At 34.0% G+C, this 14,185-nt stretch overlaps 2 protein-coding genes across 7 annotated transcripts; one reads left to right on the plus strand and one right to left on the minus strand.

The window, feature by feature from the left end:
• The first annotated feature begins 735 nt into the window (after window positions 1–735).
• On the plus strand, window positions 736–3,464 carry LOC118045710 (uncharacterized). The gene is made up of 4 exons (XM_035054401.2): window positions 736–1,394; window positions 2,161–2,512; window positions 2,890–2,971; window positions 3,100–3,464. Exons 1-4 carry the CDS (start codon window positions 863–865, stop codon window positions 3,304–3,306), a joined length of 1,173 nt encoding a protein of 390 aa, XP_034910292.1. The 5' UTR covers window positions 736–862; the 3' UTR covers window positions 3,307–3,464.
• Window positions 3,465–6,154: 2,690 nt separating this feature from the next.
• LOC118045711 (uncharacterized RNA-binding protein C660.15) lies at window positions 6,155–11,336 on the minus strand. Of its 6 annotated transcripts, none has more exons than XM_073409568.1 (14): window positions 11,133–11,335; window positions 10,793–10,998; window positions 10,583–10,672; window positions 9,270–9,335; window positions 9,126–9,191; window positions 8,885–8,970; window positions 8,727–8,772; window positions 8,488–8,542; window positions 8,123–8,203; window positions 7,770–7,901; window positions 7,559–7,686; window positions 7,372–7,476; window positions 6,631–6,798; window positions 6,155–6,516 (listed from the first exon to the last, which is right to left on the minus strand). In XM_073409568.1, the coding sequence occupies exons 2-14, from the start codon at window positions 10,808–10,810 to the stop codon at window positions 6,454–6,456; spliced, it is 1,104 nt and encodes a 367-aa protein (XP_073265669.1). In that variant the 5' UTR covers window positions 10,811–10,998; window positions 11,133–11,335; the 3' UTR covers window positions 6,155–6,453. The 6 variants fall into 6 exon arrangements, with proteins under 6 accessions (XP_073265669.1, XP_034910293.1, XP_034910295.1 ...); XM_035054402.2 differs by having other exon boundaries at window positions 7,770–7,905; window positions 8,127–8,203; window positions 11,133–11,334; XM_035054404.2 differs by having other exon boundaries at window positions 7,770–7,905; window positions 8,127–8,203; window positions 10,583–10,678; window positions 11,133–11,334.
• Window positions 11,337–14,185: the final 2,849 nt, after the last annotated feature.

The following is a 14,185-nucleotide window of genomic DNA, read 5'->3' on the forward strand; positions in this document are numbered from 1 at the left end:
CTTTTATTTTAAGTTTTGAGTTCATATATAATTGTAGACAAGAAGAACAAAAGGAAAGAACTTATAAATTTATAACCCGTGTAAGGTTTAGTACAATGATTAATCCAAAAGGTAAATAATTTTCTATGAACATACTGTAATGGCATGGAAGGTGCAAATGCGATTTAGTTATGATTGAGCCGATCAAATAAATTTATTAAATTACAAAGAAATAATAAATATATATGCCCTTATAATCACTTTTTTATATATAAAAAAAAAACCCGTACGTGTGGCTTATGGTTTGGTGAGTGAGAAAGATTTGACTTATGGAACTAAAAGATAACGCATAAAACGATGAACTGTTGTCAATCTGTTCAACAAAGATTTCGAATCAAATCATCATTCATACAAACTTCGTCCTCATCGTAGCAATTATTCCCAGATCCAACCCCATTGGATGGCACTTCTTGAAAACATATGCCTACTTCTTTAACTTAAGTCTTGTCCCCATTGTTGAAACGGTAAAAGCAAGAACAAAGTACAGCTGTTATGTGGATATCCAAGACAAAATCCTACACAGTAACATCTGCTGTAAATGTAACAGAGCATGTAGCGTCTGTGATTGCGGTGATGACCGGTTTCTGAAGTGTTTTTTTTTTCAGGAATTTATTAAAATATTTTATTTTTATTTTTTAAGATTTAATTTTAATATAAATACATCAAAAATTAACTTAAAATTTTTTAAAAGTACTTTTTTAAAGTAAAAACAAACGCCCTCTGACATTCATCCATGCTTAGGAAACACTTGTAATAACAAGCCACCTAGCCCCTAATTAACAGGCAAACACCCACTTCACAACTGGTGCTTCAACTTAGAAGCATGAAGCAGAATCTATTATCTTCCCAGAGTTTAGGGGCATTTCCTAGTCCGGGAGGTGCCAGATATCAAGAAAATAAAGGATGGAGTTCAGAGAGGATTCCACACCCTTCATCAGGCAGCAGCAGGAGGCATATAAGTGCTCTGACACCGTTTTATAGTGGCAGGGCTTTGCCTTCTAAATGGGAAGATGCAGAGAGGTGGATATGTAGTCCAGTTTTGGGCTATGGTGTTGCTAAAAGTTCTCAGTGCCATCCTTTAAGGCGTGCCAAGTCAAAAAGTGGGCCTATTAATCTGCCTCCTGGGATTGGTTACTATCATAATTGTTCACCGTCAATGGGGGTTCTTGAAGCTGGGATTGGGAGGAATTTCATGGTGAATTCTCCGTTTTCAACTGGAGTCTTGATGCCTAATGGGGCTGGTGCTCATTATAGTGGAGGTGGAGGTGGAGGTGGGCAAGGTCATGTGGAACGCTTGGCTAGTGCTTTTAGCCGGTCTGATTTGGCGAGCGAACCTTCATCTTCCAGCTCTCAAGGTATGGCATTAATTGTGCTTTTGTGCATTCGAAAAGTAGATTTTGACAATTTACAATGATAATCATGAATCCATTGAAGGAATGTCACAAAATTATCTCTACCCCTATCGAACAAGGAACTGAGAAATTAAGAATTTACAATAAGCTAGGTCTTCCAAGACCAGTAGATTCTGGTTCAAGACCCATATTAATGTTGGCGGTACGATCACACATCGACAAATAACTTGCAGCAATGTATAATTACTTCTTTGATGACTCTGGTTAGACCTTGTTGTATTGGTTTTCAAAAGGAAATGTCATGGGCAGCAAACTGCTTCTAGAATATTTGATTTACCTTGTCATCTGAGTTGGCTCTCTATGTTGAAATGAAAATTGGGTTTGGATGAATAATTGCCGTTTTCTAGTTATGACTTACATTTGAGAAGAAAAGTGGAAATGGTTTCTTGTATCTGTTAAGTGCAAAGAGGAAAAAAAAATAAAAAATTGCAGATACGGACAGGCTAAATACTACTGAATAAGAATGCATCTGCCAGATGTCTGGAAATCTATTCAGTTGTCTGTGTATATATCGATATAGCAAACATGTCATTTGAAAAATTCTTGCCATGCATTCTGTCTGAGGAACAGTTATAGGAAAAACCAATGTGCTTGTTCAGAGGCTATCTTGTGCAGAACGTTCTCGTGGTTGCTATATTCATGATTCCTGTGGTGTTGAGATGTTGCATGATTGTCTCCTCACATACTACTTTTCTGATTAAATGTTCAGATGAGAAACCTGAAGGCATTGATGATGTAAACAACACAGTTGATCGTATCATTTCAAGAAGGGATATGGCAACACAAATGAGCCCTGAGGGTAGCACCCACTCATCTTGTAGAGGAAGGTCCTCTTCTCCTCCCTCTACAGATCCTGTACCGGAGCCACAAAGTGACCATCCTGCTAAATTGGAAATCAGGGAAGTCCAGGTAGATAAGAGAGCCACCGTGATTAGGTGGTCCAAAAGGCCTGGTTCTCGCAGAATTAAGAGGGGACAGCCAGATGTCGAGGAATTCAATTCAAATGCTGCTGACGTCTCTTCATCTTGGGATATTTCAGAGGAAGTATCAGACTTTTCAAAGTACGTTCCATTTGCATCATTTTGTTTCGTATATGGGTGGGGAACATAAATCTTGAAATCACACCACTGCTAGCTCATTCTGGTTTCGAAAGCCTTAATCTGACTCCCAACATGTATTTTGTACAAAAACAAGTGATTACAAATTAGATTGGCTGTCGGCTTTGTACTGCCTGGTGAAAATATGTCATGAAATGTATCGGATTGTTGGAGATCAGGTGAAGTTGACCATGGAAGCTGTCTTTTTTAAGATATCTAAAGACTTTTCCAATCAACATATGCACATTTTTGAGCTTTCGATGGCTGTCATTTTCCCTGAAGCTTGCATGTTTTCTTTATCCTATTGTAACTTTTCCAAAAACCAACTGTTCTTGATGCAGGTTGCAAAGAGAGGAAGCCAAGATCACTGCATGGGAGAACTTGCAGAAAGCAAGAGCAGAGGCTGCAATACGAAAACTCGAGGTTATATAATTTGAAGTGGTCAACATAACTTGTCATAAATCATCAAGAATAATTAGGGAACTCTTCAGCACAGATTTTTCATTTAATCTCGTCATATGGTGCTAACTAATTACAACTCGTTCCTTCAGATGAAACTGGAAAAGAAGAGATCATCATCAATGGATAAAATAATGAACAAGCTAAGAATTGCTCAGATGAAAGCTGAAGAAATGAGAAGCTCGATGTCAACCAGGCAGGACCAACAAGTTTCCCAGAAATCCCACAAGATCAAGCTCTTTCATAAGCGTGCTCGTTTGACTTCCTTGGGTAGTTGCTTTACCTGCCAAGCTTTTTAAATTTCTAGCACTGTTTCCAGTAGTGATGCATCCCTTTGTGCCAGGAAGCTCTTCCAGGAGTTTCTCAGTTCAAATTTTGTAAACCTCTTGCTATCTTCCATTTTACAAATGATGAAGAAACTAGAAACTTGCAGACTTTCAAGTTCTTTTATCTGAAATTCCAGAAAGCGGACAGTACCAGAGACCTAATATCCCTGTTGGAGCTGAGGATGGAATAACATTCTTCAACCTATGTTTAATTAGTCACCCCACACCGGCTATTTGATTTCTTTAAAATCCACCATAATTCAGCTCATAAATTGGCTGAAGCAACTTCCGATCATGGGATCTCTATCACACAACTTTGCTTCCTGTACAGAATGAAAATATACAGCCTCACCCTAGCCTTTCCTCGACGATTTTGGAAAGGATTCTCGCGTAGGAACCAATTGGACCTTTGATTTACATTTCAAATTTATAGTCAAACCAGAGAGACATTCAAGGTTTCTTGCAGCAGTTACAACGCAAAAATAAATTACTCAAGTTCTGTTATTATATTTTTAAAAAAAAAAAAAAAAAAACCCATGACCTGATCTAAAATAATAATAATAAAAAAAAACCAATAAAAAAATACTAAAAAACAAAGCACCAACAAAACCAAGTGAGAATGTCAAAATCCACGAGTAGGATCATGTGGACAGGATAATCAAATAGTAGGCAAAAAAAAATTAATTTAAAAAAAAATTGAATTTTAAAGGATCAAATAAAAAAAGAATAAAAAAAAACAGTTTCAAAAGAAACATAGGCCACCCGAATAAATAAAGCTCTTTTTTTTAAACGAACAACTTTAAAATTAGCTCAACCTGACTATTTCACTAAACTGGAAGCATTGTATTTGGAAAGCAACTACTTTAAAACTTGATTCGAGCCAAGGGTTTGACCTATAAATAGGCCGAGTTTCAAAATAAATTGGAGGAGAATTGATAAAGTGTAAGACTATCAAAAACTCAGGTTGACCCATGTTTCGGTTAGCAATAAAAGAAAATCCAGTCAGAACATAGTCAAAACTCATTGACTATTTTTTTTTAAGATTTGGTTGGTTTAGGTTCATTTAAGTGAACCTACTCCACCCGTGACCCAATCATTGTCCATGATTGGGTAGGGTTTATAAACAATAGGAAGAATCTAGGAGATCAAATCTCAATAATTAAAATGTTGAATGATAAAATAAAAAAAAATAAAGGATAAAAAAATAGCAAATAAAAGACTAAGAACCTCACATGAAAAAAAATTGAGAGAATAAACAAAAATCTTAAATTGAAGGGAAATTGTTTTTAAACAATCAAATTAACAAATGAATCCAAAAATAAAAAAACCCAAAGAATATCAATTTCTAATAAACTCAATGATAATGGATAAAATTTTAAAAAAAAATTATGAAAAATAATTGAAACCAACCCAATTCAATTTTTAGAATTTTGTAACACGTATCATGATACCGGATCACAACATAAAAGTCTAACATGAAAAAATAACAATATCAAATTTATAACCAACCAAAATAATTATGGATAAACTTGAAAAAATAAATTAAAAAGGAGAGTGATTTAAAAAATATAGATTTAAAAAGAAAGAGAACCAAATTTGAGACAAAAATAAAATAAAACAAAATCATAAGGGATGAAATTGAAAAATAATTTCAATCTAGAAAAAGAATAAGAACAACTAAAAATAACAATCCAAAAAATGACAATCATATTTCATATAAAAATAAAATGTTAAGAGATGAAATTCAAAGACAAATAAATTCAATAAATAATTCAAGATTAGATACATCACAATTAAAAGAATAAAGACCAAATCTAATATAAAAACCAAGTTCAAATGGATGAATTTGAAAAAAAAAATAACTTGATAAATAATTCAAGATCAGATACATTACAATTAAAAGAATGAAGACCAAATCCGACATAAAAATCAATTGTAAAGGGATGAAATTGAAAAAAAAATTAACTCAATAAATAATCTAAGACCAAATACATTACAATCAAAAAAATAAGAACATGATTTAACTTAAAAAATAAATAACCAGACCTTCTTGTTTTTTTGCAATGGGTATCATGGTTTTCTAGGAGAGAGGGAGGAAAAAACCCCATTCAAAGCTCTTCCGCATGCCACCTAGGTATGCATGCCTTGCCACTGTGCTTGAGTTGGCGAAACGCATCGAATGCCACCCTAGAAGGCGATGTTCGTTATTATTTTAGCACTGCACGTGGCACCCGATTGGCATGGGTGACACCTCACACCAGCTATTTTTAAATATAAATAATAATTTATATAAATTAAAATATCTAAATAACCATTATCCCACTTGACATCAACAACAAAACAATATTATAATGACAAAAACACCTTTACATTACATGCAACCTTATCTTTTCAAAATTCAAGGATAATCTCATAGTTTCACTGTTTTTTTTTTTTTTTTTTAAATAAACAAAACCCCTCAATACATGTATAATTTTTTTCCCTCCCAAAAACATGGGTATAACTTCATTGTTAATTCTTTTTTAAAGACAGAAACACCTCACTCAAAGGTTACAGTTATGTGCCCTAAGAGGCTAATTAGTATACTGTAGTAAAAACCAACGAATCATTCTTTCAGTAACAAATATAACCCATAAAAAAAAACACAATCCTATTTTTTTTAGCAAAGACAATCTTATATTTATGCTATTCTAATCTATAGCAATCAATGTCTTGGTGATCAATAAAATACTGAGCTGATTTAGGTTTTTTTTTTTTTTTTTTTAATGTTAGGAGTTAAAACAATTGTTTTCCAAATGTAAGACCAGCAATAATAATGATGATGATAATGATGATAATAATGACAATAAAGAACAGGATTGTCACAAGGAGAATTCCAATTCTTTACTACACGGCGCACAATCCCGCATCTTGTGGATTCCTTGCTACATCCTATTTAAGTACTTGCCAGCAGAATTAACATATAAAACAGTTCGGCACTTAATTCAAAAGTTCCGGAATCTCAGTAGCAGGAGAAAATGTCAACAATGAACAACTATACTATTATTTGAACAAACTTCAATCCACAAGATACACAACTAGCTGATGGGCAATCCTAGTTTTCCAGGGCCACAATTATGTCTAGTAAGGCCTGTACCTCCAATCTGCTCTTGAAGGTCTTGCACTTCCCATACCATAACCCCACTGCAAAAAGAATGTTTCGTAAATTGATAGCGCTAAAAGAAACTCAGCTATCAAGCATTTTAATTCTTATGGGTATAGAGCACCATAAAAGGATTCAACAATCTTCAGACTTACTTTAGAAGGAACCATATATGCACCCGCATCATCATAATCCAGGGTTCCATACATCCTGCCAAAGTTGCGCATGGGACCACCATAACCCCCAAAAGGTTCAGGAGCGCTCATCATGAAATTTCCACTAGGACCAGCATCATCAATAGGTGTGGCTGAATCTATTGCAACCTGCTCAGGAAATTACAGTCAAAAAGTCATGTTATGCAAGAGTTGAAGCCTCAGCTTTCTCCACAGGGACAAATGTCCTTATTACCGAAGGTTTTACATGCAGGCAAGTGTACATCATATAGTGTCATGCCTAAAGATCAGAATCAAACACCACAACACACATCCATGTATCATTTATTCAAGAATCATGCCCCAAGATGTAATAAGCAAGACTCTTGATGCGTGCTGTTAGTGACAATTTGTTCTTTCAGGTATTAATAACAATAATTGGTTGAATGGTGTACAAAATACAACAGTCGTGAAACCTAGCTTGCAAATTTCTTATTTCTTCAACATTCAAAAACCACTCTTCGTGCTTCTCACAAATCCAAAAATGTCAGTACCACCTCTAACATAGAGAGCATAAAACCCTTCATTTGACTTATTAAGCATCAGAAATGTTTTCCCAATTCACACATCTTCATTAAAAACCCTTCAGAATAAGAGCCCTTTCTGCTTACATCTCTTTTTATTCTGAAAGAAAAATCAATTATTAACAAACACTCTAGGTAAAGGGAATGTTCCAAGTAATACCTGATGTCCACAAATCTCATGAGATCTTCGAGATACACGATCTGCAACACCATCTTCAGCAAAGGTTACAAATCCAAAACCTCTATGGCCAGTTCTCTTAGGATCCTGCATCCAATAAGCATGCAAAGGTGGAATAATTGGATGAAATTCGCTCTGAACTGTGCTACAAAAAATATCCTTATCTTACCTTAGGAACATATACATCTATTATGTGCCCAAATCTACCAAAATACTGGCGCAAATCTTCAGTGCTTGCTTCCTGAGGAAGCCTTCCAACAAAGATCTTTTTGCCCATTCCTCTAGATGATTCCCCTCCTAATCCAGCAGGGAAAAAAATACTGCATGCTGAAAGAGTACTTGCTAATTTGCAAAAAATACTAATTTCCATTGGTACTTACTTCCATAGAATGGTCCAGGATGATCATACAAGGTGGGAGCACCAACAGCTGCATATCTGGTAGCTGCAGAAATATAAGCGTTGTATGCACCATATCCTCCAGGTGCCGTTCTTGCTATAGGCCTAAAGTCATCTTCCTGATAAGACAACATTACACTTTGACATTAACTGCATATCTATTTATTTAAATTTAAAACATTCTTAAAATGCATTGCAAATGAGACATCCTCTGTGAGACTACAGGTGACAGTAATTGCAAGTAAAAAAAAACAAAAAACAAAAAAAATTTCCTTTCCACCCACAAGACAAAATCAAGCCTTGTTTAAAGAGAAAAAAAGATAGCACTGCTGAAACTTGCCTTAGGCGTTGCTCGATCTACAACTACAGTAGAGCCTCCCAATTCATGAGTTTCAGCCATCAAGCTGTCCACAGAATCTGTAGCAACAGACAAGATCCATTTCAGTATTTTGCATTAAAGAAATATTCTTCAACATCCATCACATCTCCAAGAAGTGTTAGGAATCATTAAGGACACATTTGCTAGACAAACCACAAAAGATGAAAATCTCCATTAAGTAAACAAGTTCAATAGTTTGACAGATCACTACACCACATAATCATACAAGTTTCTGGTGTAACATAGTAACAGAATTAAATGCAATGTACAGAGTCTTGATAGTACAAGAAAAAATAATCCTAAGGCACATTAATAGTATGACCTGCACTTGCATATGTGATGAACCCAATTCCCCGATGTGCTTTCGAGCTATGATCCTGCACAACATATTGATTGACAAAAATATAATGTTTCTAACCAGAGGAACAATTGCAAAAATATAATTCTGAAGACACAAAATGGCATGAATCAGAGTGTGGCCATTAGCATACACATATGCACACATGCCGCGACGCATGTAAATATGTTTGCTAAATGCAATAATATATAAAGAGAGCTTACTTTTGGCATGTATAGGTCAATTATCTCCCCATATTTCTCAAAGTGACTGCAAAAGGAAAAACATATCATGGCCTGCGTTCAATTCCATATCAAACTTCAGGAATTGTGTTTGGTGTTGAAAGGAAACAAGTACACTGGCCACCATCACACATATTTACCTTCGAAAAGTAGTTTCTGTCACAGATGGTGGAATCCTGGCCACAAATATCCTTGTGGCTTTTTTTGTTGGTGCTCGCATCTCCTCCTGCCAAAACAAAACACAAGACGTGTTATCATGTGAGAAAATATGTACCGGTAGAGTGTGCCTATATTACAATCATATATATTGTGCAAAACAAAGGGAAATATCTCAAAACTTTTAACTAACAAGCCAAATCATTTGAGATTTTTACAGCCAACCTTTGGAGTAGCCACTTTAATTTCCAGCATTCTTTTACCAAGAAAGTGTTCACCTGATAGTACAGCCTGCAGCAAACAAGATTTCAGCACACAGACAATCTTAAGCGGCACAGAATTGAACAGAAATAAAGTCATATGAAATACCTTAGCATCTTCAGCGGACACAAAAGTCACATATCCAAAACCACGAGATCGACCTGATGACCGCTCCTAAACATGGAAAAGTATAAAAGAACCACTGTCAATAATGAAAATATACTTACCAAATTGTGCACTCTCAGACATTGATAGAAAATAAGCTGGTATGAGAAAAAACACTGCATAATGCACATTGCAGAACAAACTTGAAGAAGTCTCGATGTCCAAATATCATGCTAAGTGTCTATTTTCATCTCTCCCTTTCTCCCATCTACAGCTTCTAATTGTAGCAAACAATTACTAATGGTATTTGATTTTCATTCATGATAAGCTACACCTTAGGAAAACAAGAAGAGCACTAAATACAGGTAAAGAGTAATCTATCCAATCCAAAACAGTAGTTTGACCTCAGATACTGTAGAAAGGTTTTAAAATATGCCCACTGGTCCAATGCGATGCCACAAAGTTTGTATAACTAGATTGAAACTAGAAGCTACCCCACCTTTCCTACAATGTATGAACAAACAAAACTCTCTCTAGGGCTAATGTACATGATCAGATTAGTCCGCACTTCTGTTGTGCATTCTAACACTGTGCCAGCCTTAGCATGTTAGCTTGCTAGTGGTACTGATAGAATAGATTAGGGGCTTCTTGCAAGGCTAGGAAAGCCATGTACGATGAAATCCTAGTCCTCCTAAAAGAAATAGGATTTAGACGAAATATACCCTGTCTTTCCATCTTAGTAGTCCTATGCATAGTCGGTACTAATGCCCCAATCATGGCTACTAATAAAATAAGACTAGGAACCAAAAACCAGAAGAAATAATAGGTATAAAGAGAATTTCCCAATGTTTCCAAATTAGTCCAACTTTGTACATTTCCTACCATAAACTGGATATTTTAGAGAAGCCATCTTTCTATGGGTTGGAATTCACTCATTATCCAAAATGAAATGCATACAGAAAATTGCTAGTATATGAACACAGCAAGGTCACACAGGGCATGTGGCCCATAAAGTGAAAATCAACAGACAAATTTCCACCCATATCTTCCAGCCATCCAAAAAGATAAAGTTTAGCAAACCTTTTAATACTAGTAGGATTGGATAAAATCGAACTTAAATTACAAACCTTTTACTACTAGTATGATTACATAAAATCAGATAAGAGAATGACAAAGCCAGTAATAATTACAGCCCACAAGATAAGATTACCCACGGATTCAGAAGAGAGAAAGGGAAAAAAAAAGAAAAAAAAAAGAGAGAGAGAAGCATAAGCATACAGCTTGTATATTTTTGGATGGGAAAAAAAGGGGCTAACCTTCATAACAATACAATCCTCTAATTCACCAAACTTGCTCATGTATTCTCTCAGACCCTCGGTATCAATTTCCCATGGAATACCCAGAATCTACATCTCCAATCAGACACATAATAATAATAATAATAATAATAATAATAATAATAATAATAATAATAATAATAAGATTCAAACTTCGTAAATTTGCATGACTTAAAACAATTAACTAACCACAAGCTTTTGGCTCATTTCAAACGAGTCGAAAGAAGAATCCCTTGTTGCAGTTTGGTGAAGAAAAGGAAGGAAAAAAGAGAAACCCAAAAATTGAAACTGATAATCTTAGCTCTCTCTCACAGCTCTCTTAGAAGACTCAAAAGAAACAGAAGAAGGAAATCTTAGCTCTCTATCTCTCCTCTCGCAGTCGTGGGTGGTCGCTCCTGCACATAACAAGCACACAATAACCTCTTTCTCACAATTAAACATCACCATTTCCTCTGCTGCTAAAACAACCATAAAAGTTTCCACATAAAAAATGAAAAAGAAAATCAAGAGAATTTACACGCTCACTGACCTGGGTCTTGATTCTCAAAACCCTAATATTTCAGATCTCCTCTCCTCTTCTCTTTCCCTCCCTAAGTGACCCTCCTCTCTTCCTCTCTCTATACTTGGCTCTCTCGCACGCGCCTAAATTCCACAGCTTTCGGATCGAATAATAATAATAATAATAAACCCTTATTCTTTTATTTCTTGATTGGATATTGATTATTCATGGGAGTGGAGGTGGGGGTGAAGCTTCAGTTTAATTGCGTGGACCGAGTTATGGGCTAACTATATTTGCTTACGATAGTGTTTAGTGAGTCCATGAGCGGAAACCCATGACCCGATATGATATGTATAGGCTAAAGAAAAAGAAATAAGCTTCCTTTTTCACATTTTGGCATGACTTTTTAACTATGATTTTTAATAATTTAAAAGTTATTTTTTATAAAAAAATAATTTAAAATAATTTTAATTTACAAGCATATTTGGTTAAAACTAACTTTTTTCTTAAAGAATATATGTAAGTTAGTATTCATAATCAAAAGTTTTAATTTTTGACTAAATCAAAATTTTGCAACAAACTTTTTTATTTCGGTTAAAATTTATTTCCAAATATTTATGAATCAAAACTTAAGAAAAAACTTAAATTAATTTGTAAAATCATACCAAATATAACCTAAATCAATTCAATTGTTTTTTTCTTTAAATTATCATTTGATAGTTAAACAATGAGAAAGAGACATGTTAGGGAATTTGCTAGCTAAGATTTTTTTTTTCTTTTATTTAATTAATTTTAGTGGACACAACATCAGTACAAGGTCTTGGGTGGTGATTATTTTCATTGGATTGCCAAATAACTTGTATAGAGAATTATATGGCATTACATGTGCAAACCGTTGTATAGAAGGACTTTAGCCCAAGATAATATATGCATCTAACTCTAAGTGATTGTTTGGTAATGTTATTGCATGTGAGGTTAAGAGTGAGATACATAAATATGTGTTTAGCTAAGTTAAAACTTGGTTTTGTTTTAATGGGACCTACTATAAATTAAAGCTGCACTTGAGGTTTAACAAAAACAAAAAAGTTGAGCTTTCCAAATAGCAGTTAACCTCAGTTTTTTAATTATCCATCAACAAACTAATTTGCCCACAAAACACATATTTCTGAAGAGAAAAAAAAGTCATTGGAGGAATATCAAACTTCACAAAACCTCAACGATTCCTCTAGAAAGTAGAAGAGAAAGATGAAAGGAAAAGGAGCAGAAACAGAGGAAAAATAAGAAGGAACACCGTCCATTGGCCAAGCAGCTCCCTCAATTCACCACCAATCTCTGTCGTTTCAATCGCCAGCTAGACATTGTCGCCACATAGAGTAGACTACTCTTCCCCTTCCCCTTCCCCTTCCCCTTCCCCTTCTTCAACTGCATTTTTTCTGTCTCCACTATTCTACAAAGTGAACAATAGAGAGCGTCTCCATTATTCAGGAGGCAGACCGAGTTCGGCCCAAACCTAAATGTATTGGACCGAGTCTGACCTAGTTAAAAAAAAAAAAAAAAAAAAGCCAAACAAAATTTCTAAGATATTGTGTTTTATTCGAAAAACTAGTGTTTAACATTATTCTATGGCACTATATAATTATATTAGAATTAAATGACTACGTTAACTTTAACAGCTAAAGAATTAAACCTGACATCCAGAGGCTTTTTCATCTTTTCATCATGGCTTTTTAGTTACTATCAATTTGATTAAGGGGCATTTTAGACTTTTAACAAATTAAATATATTTTAAAAAACAAAACGTTTGAGTGGGAGGCGCGTATGCTATTTGGGCGGCACGTGCAATACCTCTTGGTGTTCAAAATTTATTTTCCATAATAATGTTGAAAGCGACACACTTTCCTCTTCTCAATGATTAGGTGTGTGTGTTTGATGGAGCAACAATTAGGCTCTAATGAACTCTTTTCTTTTCTCCCTCTTGTAGCTTTGAATTCCCACCAACACTTCTAAAAATCAATTGTGTCATCCACTTTTATATTAATTTTGGTACTTATTCTTTGAATTACTATTTGTTTTGCTTTTAATAATTTTTTAAGTGTTTTTTTGAATTTCATCCCTATGCATTTTATTTCATTTAATGTTTTTATCTAATTTGGTCATCATTCTGTTGATTGCTCTTTTTTTTATTGTTTTCTTAATTTATTTCATTTTCAATTTATTTTCCTCATTATTTTCTTTCATTTAGCTTTTATACTAGATTTGGTTTTCATTGTTTTTATTGCTATTTTTTTTTTTTTTTAATTTTTGATGATTAGAAATTTTGCTTTGTGATTTTTTTGTGTTTTCTTTCTATGAGGTAATCTCGGTCTCATGACCCAGATTACTAGTTTTGAAAATTAACTCAATTTAACTTTTGTATTTTAAAAAAAATTAATTTTTTTTTTATCAATTTCATTCTTTGAAATTAGATTATTAGGCTTTGAGCTTCATGATTCTTTCCACTTTATTTTATATGAAGTTATCCCGATCTTATAACTCGAGTTGGATTAGGTTTTTCTTCTTAACATTTATTTTTTAAAATTGATTTTTTATTCCATCTTTCTATATTAGGTTATTGGGCTATGAGTTTTGTGATTTTTTCTCTCTTTTCTTTTTACAAAGTTATCTCAATCTCATATTTCAAGTTATGCGTTAGTCAAGTTAACATGGGTAGACTCAATTTTTTTTTCTTTAAATTTTGCCTTTCATTATTTAGTTTACTTAAAAGTTGAACTCTATTGTTTTATTCAATTTCTTTTAAATGAGGATATCACAGTCTTATGACAAAGCCATGAATCTGACTTGCTGACTCGAGTTAGGTTTTTTTGTCCTTTTTACATTTTTTTTCCAATTCGTCCTACAATGTTTGATTTACTAGTAAATGAGCTTCAAATTTTATTCACTTTTCTCTTTGTGATGTTATCTCATTCTCATTCAATTTTTTCTTTGTTATCAAATAAGATTGATGAGACATCTTTAGAGTATTTATAGGGTATCTTTTTATAATATTGACAAGTGTTCATTTTTTAGTGGTCATTAGAGTTTTT

Source organism: Populus alba, chromosome 5 (genome assembly GCF_005239225.2).
Source record: "Populus alba chromosome 5, ASM523922v2, whole genome shotgun sequence".
Classification (NCBI taxonomy): domain Eukaryota; kingdom Viridiplantae; phylum Streptophyta; class Magnoliopsida; order Malpighiales; family Salicaceae; genus Populus; species Populus alba.